The following is a 21135-nucleotide window of genomic DNA, read 5'->3' as shown; positions in this document are numbered from 1 at the left end:
CCATGTCATTTCAAGGGTAACTGGACAGGCACTCCAATACATGCCACAGAGAACAATGAGAGTCCTCTGATAACAAAGTGAGTGCCCCCAGCTGGTCAGTATCAGGCACCCTCCAGGGCCTCCAACTCCTGCCAATTGGAGCCTTCACTGTTAAATAAAACTATCTGCCAATAAACTGCAGCTGGAGGGCATTGGCATAACCAACTGACATGCAGTAAACTACCCTCAGAGAGTAAGGGTTAAGAGTCAAATATGGTGTCACCACACGTAGTAGCCCAAATACAAAATTTTAAAAAGCCAAAAAATGACTTGCTCTCTTGTGTTTATTGTGTAGTGTTCAAATATTTGTGACTCGAGCTAAATACTTGACTCGACTCGACTATGCACTGTGACTCGACTCGACTCGACCTTCTTGACCTAATGATTCGACTCAAGTCACTTCTTTCAAATGACTCGACTCGAATCGAGTCACAAAAATCAGTGGCTCGTTACAACTCTGCCTATATCAGTGGCAGTTCCAGCATTTAGGGAAGGGGAAGTTGGATGGGACAAAAATAGAGGCGATACATCAGGGATCCAGCTTAAATTTTTTTCACTAGCCAGCCAGGGTTCTGAAACAGATTCTTAACTAGCCCGCGGACATTTTAACTAGCCCCCGCGTTTTTATTTATATAGTGTCTCAAAAACAATGACATGCACACAAGTACATGTAAAATGTGTATCCTGAGGCAATCTTGTCAGTATTTTTAATAAACAGTTCTAATAATTTAACCCTAAACAGTTCATAAAATTAGACACAAATTGATACAGGTTTGCTTTCTGTATTTAGTGAGTTCTTTCTTAGTGAGTTCTTTCTGTCTGTCCATTTATCTTTTCCGTAGTCCAATATTTTTTACTTGCCAACCAACCTACTTAAGGATTAGTTTGACTATCCCGCCGCTTTTTTGACTAGCAATTGACTAGAGGGCTACTGCTAATTTTGAACCCTGTACATGAACAAACAAGCGGGGCATATATTTGAATGTTCATGTGGGTGAAATTGTCTGTCTTTGAAGTGATCAAATAACCAGATTTCGGCAGAAGCAACAGGGTAGAGTGACAAGACACGTACCTCCTAAAAAGTATGATAAAACTGTGAAAGATGGGAGGGGGGGGGGGGGGGGGCAGACACCAGCTGCGCCCGCCCCTGAATGCTCTCCTGTATATTATTCAGAATTTGGATGAGGAAATATTCAACAAAATATAGGACGGTACCGCTTGATGGTGGGTTTCACAATTTCGAAGAGAAGTGACGAGTGCTATTGCCGATTCATTCAATTTCGTGCATCCAGTCACTTGGCGATCTGGCAAACTGTGGGAGAAGAGGTAAAGAAACTTCATTGGTTGCAGAATAGACCAAAAAAACTTCTAAAATTATGGCAGTTTTTGTACATCATGAGGACTGCAAAAACTACAAATCAGGACTCAGTTTCAGACCTTGGCCAAAATATAACTTGGCAACTCTTCAATGTATTTGGATATTTTGACTACTTAAAAAAAAATTTAAAAGTTGCTTCAGTAATTATTTCCCCAAAATCTATGTTTTTATTAATTTGCAACATTTATTTATCCAAAAAATAATGATATGCAAAAAATGGCTATCATGAAATGATTTTGTTTGTCTACACTGAGAGAGTCAGGGTTCCATACCTGTATATCGTTCAGCTCATTGTACAGTCTGGTGGCTAGAGCGGCACCTTCACCCGTTGTTGGTATTTGTAGATCTTCCCCTTGGTAGAGTATACTGGAGACGGGGCACACCACGCATGCTGTGCCCGCACCAAATATCTCATAGACCTAGAGCACCAGGACATAACAATACACGTAGTATCACATGCCGTCTTTATACAGATGCAGTATGCCCCCCCCCCACAAAATTTGACATATATTAACATAAGGCCAACAAAAAAAGTCTCCGGTTTCTGGTATGCGCGCGCGTCACTGTAGCCATGCGCGTCGGCAAAATGAAAAAGGTTTTTTTTCAATGAAAGATGATGTCTCAAAACCGCCAAACTCACTGGTTTGACTGGAATCATGCTGCTGCACAATTTTAACATGTTTTTAGATTGGGTTATGGTCGAGAATAAGCTTTATGTGGCCTCTCTGGACTCCCATATATTTGCACTAAGTTTAGTCGGGCACCATTTGCAGTCATCAGCCGACATTTGAAGCAAAAATATCAGGTAAAAAAACCAAAAAAAGCCGCGTCGCCACACCACTTTTTTGGCAAGCTCCATACCAGAAACCGGATACTTTTTTTGGCCTAAACAAAGACACTGACTGGAGTGAGATGTCCAGAACATGTGCCTCCACACAACCTAACTGTACTGAGACACTCAAAATAAGGTGAATTAATTACTTAAAGTCCTGTTGGACCTTTCTTTTTTAGGCTTACAAATGGCAACTTTCATAAAACTTCAGAAGTAGAAACTGTGGTATAGCTTTTGAATTTACTGGCACTCGGTGTACATTTTGCAACATGCAACGGATTGCTCACACTGCACACAGAGTCATTGTAACTTCTTTAATAGAGTTTATTCAAGAGTCGTCCATATTATATGAAAGGGAGGTACGTTCTTCATATTTGGACCCTGGGAATAAACATGAAAGCAATTAAATGAAACTTCATTACAAATTAACACCAGTCTGCTCTGATGAAAATTTGTGATTATTGAAATATACCCTCAAGTTTTAAAGCTACAGTTCATCATTTGCAGCCATCCGAAAAGTAACTGGCGTAATTATTGTTGAAAAACAAACTTGGTTGAAAGATAGTAAGGGAACTAAACTCCCTGTGAAATTATTCTTTCTGGGAAGCTGTCATTTTGAAGTAATCAACGAAAGAAGGCCTTTCCAATGGTGCGTCTTAAGACGCACCGTAGGAAAATTTAAATTAGTAGTTCGTTTTGTTATTCGGCGAAGCGCGTGCAAGCATTGGCATGACGCTCACGCGGTTGCTATAATTCGTCGGATCAGTGCGTGACGTCGCGTAAAGCTGCAATTCAAAACAATTCAAAACATGATTCAGTAACTTTTGATTTGAAATTGAATACTAGAATGCTTTTTTTCTCGGAATATACAGCTGAAGCTTAGCTGAAACTTCATCAGGTTAGTTGTTCAGTATCCTTCATTAGATTTTGAACACTTTTGTTGCTTCAAACGAACAAAATGCACAAATTACAAATGATGGACTATATCTTTAAGCTCCATTTGAAATTTTTTTTAAGTGAGGCTTGGAATGCACTCCAATCACAAAATAGTCTGGCACCATCCCACTCAATAGTTTACAAGTTATAAAACAGATTCAGGGAATAAGGTCAAAAACGACTTCCTCGTGAATAAGGTCTATCCTCAGGGTAAAATGTGGGCAATTTGGAACCCCCCCCACCCCCCCCCCCCCCCCCCCCCCGACCCTCAATGAGAATCCTGTGAGTACGCTTGGGTGAGTAGTGGATTTCCTTACTCGAGTACTCGCAGAGAAATTACTCGCGAGTACTCGAGTACTCGTGAGTAGTTTACTAAATTCCCATAAAAAAAAAAAAAATTCATAAACATTATTAAGAAGGAAGTTACTATGAATAAACAGCACATTCTTCAGCACTTACTATGCAAAATTTTGGCTCATTTTACTTGAAAATGTATTTGCTGAGAGTGCTCCCGAAAACGCAAGGAATCAGATGGGGGTAATGATTCCTTTATTGCGGGGGACGTATTAAGACAGAAGACAAGTGTGGTGCACAAACCGCAAAGTGGTTACTTGTTTTCAAGTCAGCACTTGTAAAAAAGAATTTGCTACTCCCGAGTACCTACTTCTACTTGCGTCAGGATGAGTACTCGAGTACATGACAAACCCTGAGTAGAATGGGTAGCAAACACTGCTTGCGAGTACTCGAGCACTCACGTTACTCGCCCAGCACTACCTGTGAGACTGGAGACTACAATCTCGGCAGGATTGGAACCTCGGATGTGACCGAGTCAAGGTTCAGAAAGCACGCCCGCTTACCCTGTTTTCTCTCACGGCTTTGACGACCTCTTTCATGGTGAATGGTCTCTCTGTGACTTTGAATTCTCCCTGAATAAAAACAAGAAATATGGATCATTCTTGGTCAATTTTGTTCCTTATTTCTCAAGTTTTTTTTTGCCTCTTAAACAAGTTCTATTTTTACTCCTTGTTATACTGTACAAAATAATCTAGTATTATTTACAGCAAAACAAATCGAACACGGGTCATTTCAATATTGATGATGTGCACTTACCCATTTGCGCATCAATTCCAGCAAGCTTTTCCTTGTGACACCTGGTAGGATCGTTCCATCCAATTCGGGGGTGATCAGCTCCTTTTCTGGAGGGGGAAACCAAATAATAGTGCAGGTTGTTTTACCATGGGGCTTTGCTGGGGGGGGGGGAGGGGGAAGTGTCACCCCACCCCCAATTTTGTGTTAATGTTCACAACAAAACTGATGTAACCATCACCAAAATCGTAAGTTAGCATAAATATGCCACCAAGAACAGCACCACTGCTTGTTCAACAGTGTCCTGGCCTGTCCACTTTGAACACCGCCCCATTGGTCAAAATGATATCTATCCACCCAACTGGTGACCAGGAAAACTGCTTTGGTGTCACCAGCCCCCCACTTTTGGTTGGCCACGCCCTGTTGTATTACCTCCTTGTTCGTTCTGCCAGTACATCATGATATTCATGGTGCCCACTTCAGTGACGTAGTGTTCATCCCCGTACAGCCATAACACCTGTTGGCAATCCATTTTGTTAACGGCTTCCACCTGCGGCATGACCGTGGGCCCGTAATTGCTGAAAGTTAAAAGGGACAGAGTAGTGAGTGTTTTCCACCCAAAATTTTAGTTGGGTTTCTTTTTGAGGGGTAGGTTCGAGCACCCGCCAAAGTAAGCTTATGATTTTTTTTTCTGTCAAGTCCAACAACAACACTGAGTATACAGCAGTTATCAAATCACTTTGATGAAGGGCAAAAATCCCAACTCAATTTTCCATACTTACGATCCCAGCTTTGCATAGCCGACGCCGCCTTTCCATGCCCGCACGTTATTTGGGTCGGCATACAGGCGGACCGGATTGAAGGTTCCCGTGGCAAAGTACGGCCCCACTGGGCCGATGATAACAAACAACTTTGCGTGACCAGGTGGGCTGACACCTAACGAAGGCTGGTAGAAAACAAAATTTAGCACAAAAAAATCACACATGGGGGAAAAAGGTCTGAAATAATGGATGCGCTATACAAGAATAACTTATTATTATTATTATTATACGTGTAAATGTACCATTAAGGAGAAATGTTATCGTAATTTCTTCGCACAATGGGAGACATCGGTCATTAGGGTTTCATGTCTCCCTTATGTCACAGCCCCCCTTTAGAGGCAAAATGTTACTGTCGCAATTAGATTATATTTGTTGCTCGTGGTCTAATTAGTAAACATACCAAAATTTGTGGAAACAGGACGAGGGAATATTGGGTTAGGGCACATTTAAGTTTGAAAAATTTTGTGCACAAGTCTATGGGGATGTCTCCCAAATGTCCAATCCATTATCATTATTACGATCGTCAAGCAGGTTTAGGAGTAAGGGTGCAAATCTCAAAGAACATGGCCAGACGAAGGCAGTGTCCAAATCACTTGCCTACGGCCAGAAACAACGCACAAGTCTCTGGGATGTGGCTGCAGCCGCTAGCCAGTGGCTAACACTAACTTAGTGCATGTGTTATGCCTGGCCGTAGCCATGTGATATGGATATGGCTCAACTTAGATCATACCTCAGTGCCTATCATGGTTGGTCTGATATACAGTGTGCTGGTGGTGGAGTAGGGCACCCATTCCTGGTCTAAACTGATCAGCTTGCACAAGCACTTCAACAGCTCTTCCTTGTCGAAAGCCTGTGTAAAGAGCAAGACATGTTTTGGTTACAATCGTCCACTTGTAGCCTTCACATGCGGCTCATATCTTTTCCTGCCAGAGGGCACTCTGCCAGAGGCCACTTTGCCAGAGGCCACTCTGCCAGAGGCCACTCTGCCAGAGGAGGACCGGAGCCATTTGAGCCTTCTGTCACTATGTTAACCCTAACCCCCTAGGGTATTTTGGCTACAAGCCCTGCCGAATGCAGCAACATGCACCACTTGTCAATATGACAAGCCTGCTGGGCGTAGTAAGATCCATCAGGTGAAAAATTTCAAGGCCAAAGTGCCTCAGCGCCTGTGATTACCAACTGCAATGGGATGCAACTGTGGTAATGTTCAATGGGTCTAGCTCTGATTGTTTCAGGATTGGGGCATTGGTGCCCTGCTGGGGCCAATTTCACGGCGCCGTTAAGCACAAAAATTTGCTTAGAAAAAAAAAGTCTGGCTTATAAAAGCAGGTTACCAGCCAAAACTCCATATGATGTATGTTGCTCGTGATTGGTATTCAGCTGCTGTTTGCTTAGCATGAAAATCACATGGAGTTTTGGCTGGTAACCTATGCCCAATTTCACGGCGCTGCTAAGCACACGATTTTCTGCTAACAGAGCCTCCGTCTATTTCATAGAGACCGTAAGCATAAGCACAGCAAAAGGCACGCTTACTGCAGAGGAAAAATTTGCTTAACTTAGTGACGTAACAATAGAAATCTCCATGCACGAGCGACCGTTAGCACATACACGCCGTGAAATAGTGCTTAAGGTTAGCAAATTTTAATTTTCTGCTATGCTAAACACAACTTTTCTGCTAACTGTTTAGCAGCGCCGTGAAATGTGGCCCTGCTTTTATAAGCCAGACTTTTTTAGTGCTAAGCAAATTTTTGTGCTGAGCAGATCCGTGACTTTTACACCTGATGCATGTGTTTGTGTCTGTCAGGGTTAATGCACTTATTGTTTTGTTTTTGTAATTGCACTTCGTCACTCTCCGTCCTGCACTCGTCTTTTTGTGAATTGTCCACTGAGTGCTAAGCCTTTAGTCAAGTCCCATGCGCTTATCCGGACACGTGACGCACCCCGGATGCTGGCACATAAAAAGACTAGCACGAACGGCGAAGCCGCAAGGGCCTTTACCATCTCGTGGAGAGCGCTTATGTTTTTCTTTACATTTGTCTACCGATTTGGAAGACAAATTTTCATGCATAATGCATGACATGTTGTGAATGCGTGCGCGTCTTGGTTTTTTTAGAACGCGTGTGGCGCGCACACTCGAGGGCGCGCGCGTGTCATCACCTCAAAAATGGCTTGTTGGTGGTGATTGGTTCATATATCGGCATACATGCATGATTCAGTTTACTTGAAAAAATGAATAATGATTAGCTCCATGAGATGGTAAAGGCGCTCCTGGCTTCGCCACTCGACTGGTCTTTTTTTCGTGCCAGAATCTGAGGCACCACGCATCTAGATAGACACACGCGCCTTGACTAAAGGCTACTGAGTGCTAGACAAACAAATCAGCACTCAGTAATAAAAAAATATGGGGTGATATAAAAAACTTGACACCATTACTTACAGGCAAAGCACCCCTTTCTGCTGATATTGACATCCTCTCCATGTTCTCAAACGGACGGAAGAGACGTATTTTGTTGTCTACTCCTCGGTAGGCTTTCATGCCTTCGAACAACTGCAGAAAAGTACCAATCAAATCACAAAAGAAGGAAGTACATGTACCTGTGCGTGTATTTCTTGGAAATCTGAGTCCTCATGATCAATATTATTTAGGGATGAGATTTTCAACGTAAAAAAAAGTCTGAAAAAATAGATGAAAAGTCTGAAAGATGCAATTCTTTTAGACACTGAGGTCTTTCTCTCAGATTTAAAAAGGTCAAAATTTAAGACAGATTTACTCATAACACTTCTTCTCCCGGGAAATTACATGGCACAATCACATCACTCATGCATGACCACAAAATCATTGGCCTGCAGCTTCGGAGATCCAATCAAGCTTATTACTGGATCAGTACTTGACTAGGTAACACTAAATGTAAATATGCTTTTGAATTTAGTCTAGATATGGCCTACAGTGTTCTCCAACCTTGAAAATTGAAGGTTGGTGCCCCGTCAAAAAGCTATTTGCAGTCAAACATTTCTTTATGCTAGGGGGCGCTATTTGCAGATGAACATGCAATTTATATGTACGGATAACAGCTTTTAGGCCATTTCTAACACAGTAACTGTTAAGTACAATACTGGCTCAGCATCATCTTTTTTTAACACATCAGTGACCAGGGACTCTGAGGCAGTTTGGCCTTGAGACTTTTGACCTGATTGATTGCTACAATGGGCAGGCTTGTCACTTTGACAAGTGTTGCATGTTATTACTTTTGGCAGAGTTTCTGGCCAAATATACCCTGGAGGGTAAGGGTAGTCCCACTTGTTTGTCTTTTTTATTATTTTTTCCTTTTTTTAAGCATGGCGGGCAACTTTTTAAGCTTGGCGGCAACTTTTGAAACTTGGCGGGTACCTCAGAAAGCTTGGCGGGGCACCAGGTTATATTTACAGGTTGGAGACACTGGGGGCATTTTCGAATCCCTGTTCTTGACAACACGCGTGTAGCACGAGAACGTGTTCTCGAGCTGGTTGTTACGAACGCGCGGGTGCGTGTCGCATGGATATAAAGCAATGCCAAATGGCCGACAATCGTCTGAATTTGTACTTAGGCCTATTCCAAATGAACGAGGACGACTCTGAAGATGAATGTGAAACAGACCAAAATTGCAGACCTGCACTATAATGGTATTCTTATTCCAATCATTAGGGTATTAGCACACAAAAAAAACCACAAAACAAATTACGAATCTGCACAGTCCGCCATTTTGTTCAAGCTGCACCTCGCCGAACCCTCCATCAACCGGGGAGTGAAAAAATCGATCCGCGAATGCCCTCTTGGGTCTGTTCGTCACGTTCGAGACCGCTGTTCTCGTGTCGGGTTAACCCGAGTTTTGTCAAGAACAGGGATTCGAAAACGCCCTGGGCTTACCTCGATAGCATAATGCAGGGCTGAGGAGGCCGGGTGGAGCGAGAGGTTGCCAAATGGCACGATCCTTGGAACCTGCCAACCAGCATCCTTGGACCAATCAATCACCAGCATGTGGTCCGTAAACTCCTTGCCAAAGACGAGGTTGTTAGGGTCTGGCTTGGGCTTCAGGTGTGTCGAACGCTCAATCTGCAGGTCACTAGCCTAGATGGTAGAAACAAGAAACTAACGCTTGACTGTTCTTTCAACCTCAAGGGCGGATCCAGAACACACATTTTTGGGCATGTTGGGAGGCCAAAAATTTTGGTCCCCAAAAAGGGTGTCCCAAAAAATTACGGCGTGAGGTTCGGGGCCAAATTTTTTGTTTGCATTCTAAATGCTCTGTGGAGCAATCTGAGGCAATTTCTAATCACTTTAACCAATTTTTTTAGGAAAAGATGGTGGTGTACTCATTACCTGCCTTTATTGCAAAGTCACTAAAAAAAAAAAAAAAATTGCTTCGGGGGGCCATGGCCCCCTTTGTCCCCCCCCCCTTCCCCCCCCCCCTTCCCCCCCCCCCCCTCCCCGGATCCGCCCTTGTCCAACCTCAGCTTCAGTGTGGTGCAACGTGTGTGGTGTCATTAAAAAAGACCACAGTAAATATCGTATATTATCAGTAAAGATTTACGGTACCTGTATTCAGGGATGTCAAGTCCATCACAAGTCCATTCACAAGTCCAGTCGCAAGTCCAGTCACAAGTCCAGTCACAAGTCCTTTCACAAGTCCAGTCACAAGTCCAGTCACAAGTCCAGTCACGAGTCCAGTCGCAAGTCCAGTCACAAGTCCAGTCGCAAGTCCAGTCACAAGTCCAGTCACAAGTCCTTTCACAAGTCCAGTCACAAGTCCAGTCACAAGTCCAGTCACGAGTCCAGTCGCAAGTCCAGTCACAAGACCAGTCACAAGTCCTTTCACAAGTCCAGTCACAAGTCCAGTCACAAGTCCAGTCACGAGTCCAGTCGCAAGTCCAGTCACAAGTCCAGTCACAAGTCCTTTCACAAGTCCAGTCACAAGTCCAGTCACGAGTCCAGTCACAAGTCCATTCACAAGTCCAGTCACAAGTCCTTTCACAAGTCCAGTCACAAGTCCAGTCGCAAGTCCATTCACAAGTCCAGTCACAAGTCCTTTCACAAGTCCAGTCACAAGTCCAGTCACAAGTCCAGCCACAAGTCCAGTCACAAGTCCAGTCACAAGTCCAGTCACAAGTCCTTTCACAAGTCCAGTCACAAGTCCAGTCACAAGTCCATTCACTAGTCCAGTCACAAGTCCAGTCACAAGTCCAGTCACAAGTCCAGTCACGAGTCCAGTCGCAAGTCCAGTCACAAGACCAGTCACAAGTCCTTTCACAAGTCCAGTCACAAGTCCAGTCGCAAGTCCAGTCACAAGTCCAGTCGCAAGTCCAGTCACAAGTCCAGTCACAAGTCCAGTCACAAGTCCAGTCACAAGTCCAGTCACGAGTCCAGTCACAAGTCCATTCACAAGTCCAGTCACAAGTCCTTTCACAAGTCCAGTCACAAGTCCAGTCGCAAGTCCATTCACAAGTCCAGTCACAAGTCCTTTCACAAGTCCAGTCACAAGTCCAGTCACAAGTCCATTCACTAGTCCAGTCACAAGTCCAGTCACAAGTCCTTTCACAAGTCCAGTCACAAGTCCAGTCACAAGTCCTTTCACAAGTCCAGTCACAAGTCCAGTCACAAGTCCTTTCACAAGTCCAGTCACAAGTCCAGCCACAAGTCCAGTCACAAGTCCAGTCGCAAGTCCATTCACTAGTCCAGTCACAAGTCCTTTCACAAGTCCAGTCACAAGTCCAGCCACAAGTCCAGTCACAAGTCCAGTCACAAGTCCAGTCACAAGTCCAGTCACAAGTCCTTTCACAAGTCCAGTCACAAGTCCAGTCACAAGTCCATTCACTAGTCCAGTCACAAGTCCAGTCGCAAGTCCAGTCACAAGTCCAGTCACAAGTCCAGTCACAAGTCCAGTCACAAGTCCAGTCACGAGTCCAGTCACAAGTCCAGTCACAAGTCCAGTCACAAGTCCTTTCACAAGTCCAGTCACAAGTCCAGTCGCAAGTCCATTCACAAGTCCAGTCACAAGTCCTTTCACAAGTCCAGTCACAAGTCCAGTCACAAGTCCATTCACTAGTCCAGTCACAAGTCCAGTCACAAGTCCATTCACAAGTCCAGTCACAAGTCCAGCCACAAGTCCTTTCACAAGTCCATTCACTAGTCCATTCACAAGTCCAGTCGCAAGTCCAGTCACAAGTCCAGTCACAAGTCCAGTCACAAGTCCTTTCACAAGTCCATTCACTAGTCCAGTCACAAGTCCAGTCGCAAGTCCAGTCACAAGTCCAGTCACAAGTCCAGACACAAGTCCAGTCACAAGTCCATTCACTAGTCCAGTCACAAGTCCAGTCGCAAGTCCAGTCACAAGTCCAGTCACAAGTCCAGTCACAAGTCCAGTCACAAGTCCAGTCACAAGTCCAGACGCAAGTCCAGTCGCACGTCCAGTCACAAGTCCAGTCACAAGTCCAGTCACAAGTCCAGTCACAAGTCCAGTCGCAAGTCCAGTCACAAGTCCAGTCGCAAGTCCAGTCACAAGTCCAGTCACAAGTCCAGTCACAAGTCCAGACACAAGTCCAGTCGCAAGTCCAGTCACAAGTCCAGTCACAAGTCCAGTCACAAGTCCTTTCACAAGTCCAGTCACAAGTCCAGTCGCAAGTCCATTCACAAGTCCAGTCACAAGTCCTTTCACAAGTCCAGTCACAAGTCCAGTCACAAGTCCATTCACAAGTCCAGTCACAAGTCCAGTCACAAGTCCTTTCACAAGTCCAGTCACAAGTCCAGTCACAAGTCCTTTCACAAGTCCAGTCACAAGTCCAGCCACAAGTCCTTTCACAAGTCCAGTCACAAGTCCAGTCACAAGTCCAGTCACAAGTCCAGTCACAAGTCCAGTCACAAGTCCAGTCACAAGTCCAGTCACAAGTCCAGTCACAAGTCCAGTCACAAGTCCTTTCACAAGTCCAGTCACAAGTCCAGTCACAAGTCCTTTCACAAGTCCAGTCACAAGTCCAGTCACAAGTCCAGTCACAAGTCCAGTCACAAGTCCAGTCACAAGTCCAGTCACAAGTCCAGTCACAAGTCCAGACACAAGTCCAGTCACAAGTCCAGACACAAGTCCAGTCACAAGTCCAGTCACAAGTCCAGCCACAAGTCCAGTCACAAGTCCAGACACAAGTCCAGTCACAAGTCCAGTCACAAGTCCAGCCACAAGTCCAGTCACAAGTCCTTTCACTAGTCCAGACACAAGTCCAGTCACAAGTCCAGTCACAAGTCCAGTCACAAGTAAAAGTGGATGAACAATAACAAAGGAATGCCTTCATCAAAGCTCATTTGAAAACCTTGTGATTCTCCTTGGACTTACATGTATGAGCAGTTACCCTGTTATTGCAACAAAGCACTGGGACTTGAGTTGGCTCCTGAATGCAACATGGTAGGCCTATGCAACAACTTTTTTCCTTCGTTGCTTTTTGTTGCAATTAGCAGGGTTAGGGAAACAATCTTTTGATATGCAGTGACAGTGACTCAGGTTGATATTCCTGAACTTTACAAGATCAGCTACAAAAACAGGGAGCAAATATATTCCATCCTTTGGAAATATAAACAGTTTCAACAAGTTTGTCACTTACCTTAAAACTTTGCATCGATGCCATGCACCTTCTTGTACAGTGGCTGTACAGTGGACTGCAAGATACCTGAGAAATAATGAAAGTTACCAAAAAATCTTACTTTTACCACAACCAATTGCCCACTATCCTCAACAATGGCTCAATTTGAAGTCCCATTTGACCACATTAAATATGCATCGCTACATGTACTTACAAATTTATGTGCATCTTTATTGGAATTGACATGCAAAATATGCACATACCGGTATCATCGCTCACACCATGTGGCGCACCATGAAGCTGTGAATCGTGGATTGGTATGCCGTACCACGAATTGACCTGACAATCTGTCACTTTGTGTGGTGTGGCAAAACTAGTATTACATTATTAAATACTACTAAATTATCATATTAAAACAAATAGGTCTAGGTCAACGTTATTCTTTCCTGAGCCGATGGAAATTTAAACATGTTAATGAAATGCAATTATACACCATATGGTGCTCACTGTACGTTGCAATCATAATTACATGGACATGAACTTCACATAGCAGTCAAAAATACTTTCATAATCTACAGTATACATTTTGTACATTATACGTACATGTACACTGGTAATGCAGACATGCCATGCAACTACAGATAGTTTTCTTTCCAGTTGACAATGGTTGAGTAAAGTAGTAAACCCAGTTCTACATGTTCACCTGACAAAGGGGTAGAAACCAATTCTACTTTTCTTTTTCCTAAAATACACCCCCGGACATGTCCACATTGCCTCAAAGGCAATATTTGGGCTTTGTAGGCATTGTGACTAGTGAAATACCATCATATCAACAGACAAAAGCAGGTGACTAGTAGTGGAACATTTAGGCACAGCTGCCTTACAAATCTCCTAGGCAGTCAAAGCACTCTCACGTTTCGTAACAATCACAGCCAGTAAATCCCGCTTTATGAATGTACATGTAGGGAGCCCACTCAATTGTTAAAAAACAGTCACTTGATTTATTTGGACTGCTGGGCTCAACTTGTTGAAATTGCCAGCCAGAGAGGGAGGGTTAACTTTTAAGGACCACTCACAATCATCTTCTCAAAAAGTTTTAAAAGGGAATGTACAACATTTGCTTTTGCTGCAATTTTCAGAAAACAATGGATGTGGAGGATTAGCTTGACATAGCAAATATTGTTAAACTGACTTGTTTTATGTTTGGGGCTTGTAGATGCTGGAAACACCTAGAAAACCAATCATGGTTTTTGTAGTCTGGTTTGTCCTTGACACCACTTAAGATGAAATGATCAATTTATAGACTTTGGGGAATTGTAAGGTCAATGAATCAGTCTAGCAGGTTTGTACCCCTGCACAGGTGTGTAATCAATTGCAAAGAAAATGCAATATGAAAAATTAGGTTCAGTTTTTGAGAGAAAAGAAAGTTTTTTCCAACGCTGCTCGGCGGACCATCGTTGGAAAAATACACTTTTTCTTGAAAATGTCAGCCCACCAGGAGCCACAATTTTACAGGATGCTTTAGACTGTCATTCCCTAGTTTTTCAGTAAGGTATTCCGTGATAATTTGATCATTTCGTGTTTTTTATGTTTGCAAATGTTGTATCTTCCCTTTAATTGCCAAGCATGCAGATACCATTACAATAATAAGTACGCCTATAGCATTCTATTTCTAACCTCTTCTGTTGTTGTGTCATTTAACAACGTTGTATTTTTCTACAGAAGCCATAACGCATTCTAATGGCAACATAACACGGCAAATGAGGTTTTAAGTGCCTCCAGTATAGATCAGCTGGACAAATACGGGAAATTTGAAGTGTCGAAGGTGCAGGGATCAAATCTTGGTGAGACTTTTTTGGGGGGGGGGGGGTTTAAGGTTCCCAAAATACATTTTCTATCTTTGATTGTTTTAAATCAAGTCCTACTTTTTAGATTTAATTTTCTTTCTGATTCACAGGTCTGAAGGACTTTTTATAGGGCCATACAAAGTCTGAGACCCATTCTGTTGATGACTGATGCATGGACAACGGTCGACTTCTGTAAATATAGGAACAGCGTTTTGAAATAGCCACTTTCAAATGAATCAGATTCAGGCCTCAAGTAGTGTTTCACTTGAACATTGTACCATATAATGACCCCATTACTCTAGTTCTAATACAAAAATACTTTGAGAGATATGGAGCTAAATACGTCTCTTCCTGCTTACTTAAATATTTACTAAATACATGTGAGGTTCAGTAACATGTTTGCACACTTTTGTGTAAACAGAGAGTAGGCCTATTTCAGACTGTCAGCAAATATGCATAATGCAATCACTGATGCAAGTACATGCTGACATGACTGCAATGACGGTCACCCTTAAGTTTTTCTGTCACACCCACTCATCTCAACAGCTGATTGGCTTAAAAAGGGGGCTTGGGCGCTAAATTAAAGGTGACTGCGGCACGATTTGTTAATAACAAAATCAAACTGTGACAAAACTGTTGTGCTGTTGAACATGTAGTTTTAGTGTCCTTTAAATTTCCATTTCACTTTACTCCCCAAAAGTTTGATTACCAATTCCAGGTCGTGTTTACTTGCAACTTAAAAGCTACTGGTATTGCACAATTTAAACAGTTTAGAAAATTAAAAATCAAGTACTTTTAAACGTAGTGGCTATCGTTATGGCCGCTATCGTTTCATCAGTGCAACAACACCAAATCTATAGGCCCATCCAACCAAAACGCTTCAGTAACTTGATTGATTAAACATTAAGCTGCCATGCCAAACGTTTAAATTGTTTGTTTGGGTTTTTTGTTTTTTTCCTTTTTTTTTGTCTTTCCTAAATTTCATTTTCTTCTTTGAAATCAATGATTTTTGAGGATTTTTTTATAAAAAGGGAAATAAAGTCAGAGAACCATTTGGTTGATAGTCTGGTTCCAACAACCAAAGATTGTGACATTAAATAAATCCTACTATTAGGCCAAAACAAAATAATAGCTCTGCTTCTGGTCAGCTGGTTACCCTACCAACCTAGCCCCATAAATGTGGCCTATTTACTGAACTGCCTCCGTAAACATAGGCCACACATCCACATGTACAAAAATCGTGTCGACGGAGCCAAATTTTGATTTTCACATTTAGGCTTAGTTTGTAGGGTTTTTTTGCTTTAGAAGCATACTCACCCTCTTTACAGGCTAATCAGAAAGTGCTGCCTTTTTCAGATGTATATTTTTCGTGAAATTTCCAGATTCATTTTTACACGTTTGCGTATCAAAATTTCAACATGAAATTTCACGAAAAAGATACATCTGAAAAAGGCAGCACTTTCTGATTAGCCTGTAAAGAGGGTGAGTATGCTTCTAAAGCAAAAAAAACCTACAAACTAAGCCTAAATGTGAAAATCAAAATTTGGCTCCGTCGACACGATTTTTGTACATGTGGATGTGTGGCCTATGTTTACGGAGGCAGTCCAGTAAATAGGCCACATTTATGGGGCTACTACCAACCCTACACAGCCCTAGGCCCGGGGAAAAACCCAAAAATCTTCAATGCATGTTACCCTTGACTTAGGCAGACACCTCCATACGATTGTACACACAAAAATTGCCCCCCTCCAAACAAGTTTCCCTACCTACATGTACATGTGGTCTACCTTATTTTCAAATTTCATATGCCATGTAGGCCTAATCCGTAATCGAGCTCCAATGCTTATCGCATTTCTAGCTAGCTTGAGAAACTCCAGCTAATTTTTCATCAAATTTCTTGCAATGAGAGATCTAACACTCGTGCAAATTCACAGGAAGCCTAACAATTAAGTGATTACACTTTGTACACGGTTATGTCGCGGATCAAAAAATAAAATGATTAAGGCCCGGGAGTATTTACGCGGGGACGGCCCGTGGCGTTGTTTACAACGACGCCACGTTCACGAGGCTAGACACCCGGCGGCATGAGCGGCATGATGAGCGGCATGACCGGGCGCGGTGCCGGTTCAACAACGGAAACACTCGACTCACAAGACCGGCAATAAAGCCGGATTTGCAAAACAACAATAATTTGATGATTTGCCAATTAGAACAACACTAGCTGTACTCACTCGTAATCCATATTTGGAGACTTGATGAAGCAAACTCGTTAAAGCAGCCATGATTTCTGACGGAAAGCTAAGAAAAACAACCACGGTCGATCACGCGGGTGACAATGCAAATGCTGCGCTTGTAACTTTCCACTGTAGTATGGTTCATTTTCGGAATAACACGAGTAAGTCGTTATCGGCGTCAAGAATCTGTCTCCTCCACTCGACATTCTTGAGGGCGCTAGATAAGATCTCCACTAGCTAGACCACTGATCTCTATATAAAGACTGGATAGCTAATAAAGAGCCGCACAATTAATGTACGAATTTGACGCCATATTGGTGAGACCGGCTGGTGATCTACAAAGGACAAGTTGTCGTTTTTATAGACAGCATGATTTCTTTTGTAACGTCGCGGTTCACTTGACTTATATTTTGACCACCATCACTGACCAAGGTTAACTACAATTTTTCTAACGTCGTGGTTACTAAAATGCCGCAAATATAACTTTTTCGGCGTTTTGAAATAATAATCACTACGGAAATGTGTCCCTTTTAGAACATCATAATATGTGTACGTGACCAAAATGCGCGTCAACTGTTGATACAACGCGCGCGTATTTACGCGTAGAACGTTCGTATTATACGCGGCCATCTTCGTGAGACCGGGGGCGAATTGGTCAATATGCAAAGTCTACTGTGTGAATGTTGTATGCATATCCGCTATCCAGTCTTTATATAGAGATCAGTGAGCTAGACACATACAGGCGCAAGGCGGAGAGCAGGAGGGGGCGTAGCCAGAATTTTCTCAGTTGTGTGTGTGTGTGGGGGGGGGGGTGTTTGGGGCACGAGCTGTACGGTAAGGGAATGAAGGGGAACTCAAAAAAAAATTCCCCTCTATTCTTCTTCTGTTTAATTACTCAAAAACGATACTTTCATCAGACACTTGCTTGGCAAATGGCGAAGTTCAAGAAAAAAAAATTTGGGGGGGGGGGGGCATCTAGAGACCAGTCAGACCACTGGGAATATGTGGTAGGGGTGCACGCCCCCCCCCCCCTCCCCCCTCAGCTAGCTACACCTGCGAAGAGCGACCCTGAGATTTTTGTTTTTGCATGGGTTGCATAATGAAAAACGGATACATTCCATTACTGGTGGGAGGATTGCATTGGGTTAGGGGGAAATGTCAACAAAATAAAGTGCCCTTAAATTTAGACAAAATTAGGGAATTATACTTTATTGGATCCCTGCAGCCTGCAACAAACAGAGATAATGCACTTAAATTAAGATCTATCAGACCTTGACACTTTTTTTTAATATTTGCCACAAGCAACACAGTAAAAGTATGGAACATTTGTTTTCGATACATTCAGCTATCAACACCATGTGCATAAAAACGGAATGGCCACTATCTGAGACACTGAGAGCAAGTCCTATTGAACAATGCCGGCACAGTTGTACATCCTCAGAGTGCTGCAGTTGGTGGCCAAAGACTGCATTTTGACCCAAGTCTTGCTACACTGGGCAGGCTTGTCATTTTGACAAGTGTTGCTTGTTGCTGGGTTCAGCGAAAGGTAGCCAAACTACCCTGGAGAGGGTCAAGGCTAATTAGACTATTGAAGCTAGTCCCTGGGAACAGTTGTCAAGCTGATTCAGTGCTGGAGGGGGGCCATCAACAAGACAAATCAAATCCAGTACGTCTTACGGATGAGGAACTGAGGTGCTACACCCTAAACATTCTAAGCATACCCCACGAGTGCTATACTATTCAATCTAATGAGCACAAGTTAGGTTATACTTAAAATTATTTGGGTAGCAGTGACACAGTTACCAATAATGGATCGATTTATTATGGTGAGAGCCCTGGCTCTACATTCAGCGACAGCTTTGCCACCCTTGTCGCGGGTCAGGGCCTGCTGCAGCTGCATGAATTTGGGGAATATAACTCAAATCTAGTCTTTGAACAAGACTTAGAGTGTCCTCTGTTATGATACATCCTCCCGATATCTCCCTTTGGAGTAACTGCTGACCAGTGTTTGGCATCTTCCAATGAACGCTGTGGAGAATGTTGGTATATCAAGCTAACTAGCCAAAAAGTGAAGAGAAAGTTACGGCAAAAGAATGCCCCATCTAGTGGTCAACTGAGAAACTCGATGCATCTCTGAAGCCAGTCTATAGTCTTTGCTAACCCATCCGAGGGATAAGCATCTTGGAGTGTTTGGCACGTGCCCAGAAGACCACGGTATCGCGCCAAGACGTCAAACTTCAGAAAGCGCTGCATCTTTCGGAGACAGACCGGGCACAGGACGAGGGGTTGGGCCAGGGCCTCCGAGACAGATTTGCTCTCGTTCATTGAACACTCGAAGAAGACGCAGTGATTCAGGCCAAACAAGTGGGAAGTCTCATGGGTGGCAACCTGCAAAGAAAACACAAAAGAAGCATTTGATTGTTATTATTATTTTAATAATATCCTTTTACAAACTGCATGACTGATACTTGCAGGCAACTGCACTTGCAAGCAATAATAGATCTGACCATCTTTTCAGGCAGTTTCAAGCAGAACATTACTTCGATTCACTGTCACATTAGTCCGACTTACAACATGTCAGGTGACATGTAGGACTCTACGAATCACTTTTTTAGCATTTGGACATGGTCGGGCGACGTACTATCGCCCAACCATGTCCAAATGTTAAAAATACATGTAGGTGATTCGTAGAGTCCTAATTTATACTTGGACTAAATTTACATTAAAATATGTCAGTTATGACGAAATCTTTTTATCCTAAAAAAAAATGGGGGGGGGGGGGATGACTCCTCTCCCCTAAGCTTCAATGTATGTCATTACTGACTACTGAGTACACCTGTGCTTTTCAAATTTTGGATTGCGGAATTACCCTAAGAAGTTTCCACAGCAAATCTCCATCAACAACTATGGATTCCTCTTCATTTTCATTTTCTGCATCAACATCCTCCATCATGCAACCTCCATCTCTGGCCTCATAGCTGAGAGGTTCGTAACGGCCAAAGCTGAGTACAGCACATCGGTGCTGAAACGAGGCCTCCCCAAGAACAAAGTTCAGCTCCTCCTTCGGATATAGGTCTGTCCACGTAAATCCGAGGATGAAATCCTTTTTCTGGGTTCCAGTCAGTTTGTGCAGCTTTGCATACAAGTCAGTCACCAAAAACTGCTTTTTGTTTGTCTTGCTGTGATATCTACTGATTAGTTCCAAGTCTGTATTGACATCGTGCAGGGGTTCCAAAATGACCTCCAAATTAGGAAAATACACCTGCAAGAAATGCACTAAGTACTGCAAAAGGTGATCATAACCCTGAACCTGAAACCCGGAAGTGACAGACGGTGGGAAGTGTTCTAAGGGAAAGAAGTGGAGAGTTTTCGGTTTGTCCAGAAGGTTCGACTTGAATACAAATCCGGTGCTGAGCTCCAGAGTGGCTTTCCACATTCTGTAGGTCTGGCGTCCCATCATAGGCACCGGCGTTTTGTGCTGAAAGAGCGCCGATGTTGGATCACATCTCGATTCATCTGAGGCATCTGTTGACTGCTTTGACTCGGCTTCGGCTTCTGCCTCTTGGGAAAGGCAGCCGGCAGCAAGTTCGAACAAACGTCGGATGTGTTCCTCGAAAGGTTTCAAATCGTGAACGAGATATTTCACATTTTTCCGGTGACGACCCTCCGGCGAAGTGACACAACCTAAAAACATTGTGGCATGGAGCAATTTCAGCGTGCGTTACAACTACAAGTCAATGTTTTGACGGGTTACGGTTTGTATTGTACGTTGGCGACAAACACATCGCCTTCCTGTTACATCATTTCCACGCGTGCTCTAGAGATAGCATGGCACGGTGACCGTAAGGTCGTTGCCAAATTCTGCTAAATACACCTCAAAAATCTGTCAGATTTATCAAAAATCTGCCAAATTGCCCGGAATTAATATTCGAAATACACTGTACATGCAGATGTTGCAATATTGCCTTAATTCGGGCTCAAATAACAATATTATGAAGCCCGGGAAGGGACAGGGTGGATTTTTTTTTTGGAATTTCCTAATTCGTTCGCACGAATTACTAATTCGTTCGCACGAATTGCTAATTCGTTCGCACGAATTCCTAATTCGTTCGCACGAATTAGTAATCCGTTCGCACGAATTGCTATTTCGTTCGGACGAATTCCTGTTTCGTTCGCACGAATTACTAATTCGTGGGAACAAATTAGTAATTCGTGCGAACGAATTACTGGAGTTATTCGTGCGAACAAATTGGTAATTCGTGCGAACGAATTACTGGAGTTTGCTAATTCGTTCCCACGAATTAGTAATTCGTGGATTGTTCGAAATCATTGACATTTTTTTTAAAGACAAAAGCCATTT

The 21135-nt window shown here is 43.1% G+C and overlaps 2 protein-coding genes across 2 annotated transcripts; both read right to left on the bottom strand.

Moving 5' to 3' along the window:
• Positions 1-1158: 1158 nt before the first annotated feature.
• Positions 1159-16924, bottom strand: LOC119726982 (branched-chain-amino-acid aminotransferase, cytosolic-like). Its single transcript, XM_038198840.1, has 11 exons — positions 16773-16924; positions 12716-12781; positions 8997-9197; positions 7530-7640; positions 5823-5942; positions 5054-5217; positions 4704-4849; positions 4296-4381; positions 4043-4111; positions 1690-1836; positions 1159-1351 (listed from the first exon to the last, which is right to left on the bottom strand). Exons 1-11 carry the CDS (start codon positions 16821-16823, stop codon positions 1310-1312), a joined length of 1203 nt encoding a protein of 400 aa, XP_038054768.1. The 5' UTR covers positions 16824-16924; the 3' UTR covers positions 1159-1309.
• Positions 16925-17968: 1044 nt separating this feature from the next.
• LOC119726972 (archaemetzincin-2-like) lies at positions 17969-20604 on the bottom strand. Its single transcript, XM_038198828.1, has 2 exons — positions 19645-20604; positions 17969-19163 (listed from the first exon to the last, which is right to left on the bottom strand). Exons 1-2 carry the CDS (start codon positions 20467-20469, stop codon positions 18885-18887), a joined length of 1104 nt encoding a protein of 367 aa, XP_038054756.1. The 5' UTR covers positions 20470-20604; the 3' UTR covers positions 17969-18884.
• Positions 20605-21135: the final 531 nt, after the last annotated feature.

Source organism: Patiria miniata, unplaced genomic scaffold (genome assembly GCF_015706575.1).
Source record: "Patiria miniata isolate m_02_andy unplaced genomic scaffold, ASM1570657v1 HiC_scaffold_1, whole genome shotgun sequence".
NCBI lineage: Eukaryota > Metazoa > Echinodermata > Asteroidea > Valvatida > Asterinidae > Patiria > Patiria miniata.
This window is presented reverse-complemented; position numbering and strand designations above follow the sequence as displayed.

What these genes read in the sequence shown, in the direction of transcription:
- LOC119726972 (XM_038198828.1), bottom strand. Translation starts at nt 20,469, where the DNA reads ATGTTTTTAGGTTGTGTCACTTCGCCGGAGGGTCGTCACCGGAAAAAT. An exon ending in TGCTGTGGAAACTTCTTAGG is followed by an intron (nt 19,164 to 19,644) that starts GTAATTCCGCAA and finishes TTTTCTTTGCAG; the next exon opens with GTTGCCACCCATGAGACTTC.
- LOC119726982 (XM_038198840.1), bottom strand. Translation starts at nt 16,823, where the DNA reads ATGGCTGCTTTAACGAGTTTGCTTCATCAAGTCTCCAAATATGGATTA. An exon ending in CTGGCAGAACGAACAAGGAG is followed by an intron (nt 4,382 to 4,703) that starts GTAATACAACAG and finishes TTCCCCCTCCAG; the next exon opens with AAAAGGAGCTGATCACCCCC. An exon ending in ATGAGCTGAACGATATACAG is followed by an intron (nt 1,352 to 1,689) that starts GTATGGAACCCT and finishes CTTCTCCCACAG; the next exon opens with TTTGCCAGATCGCCAAGTGA.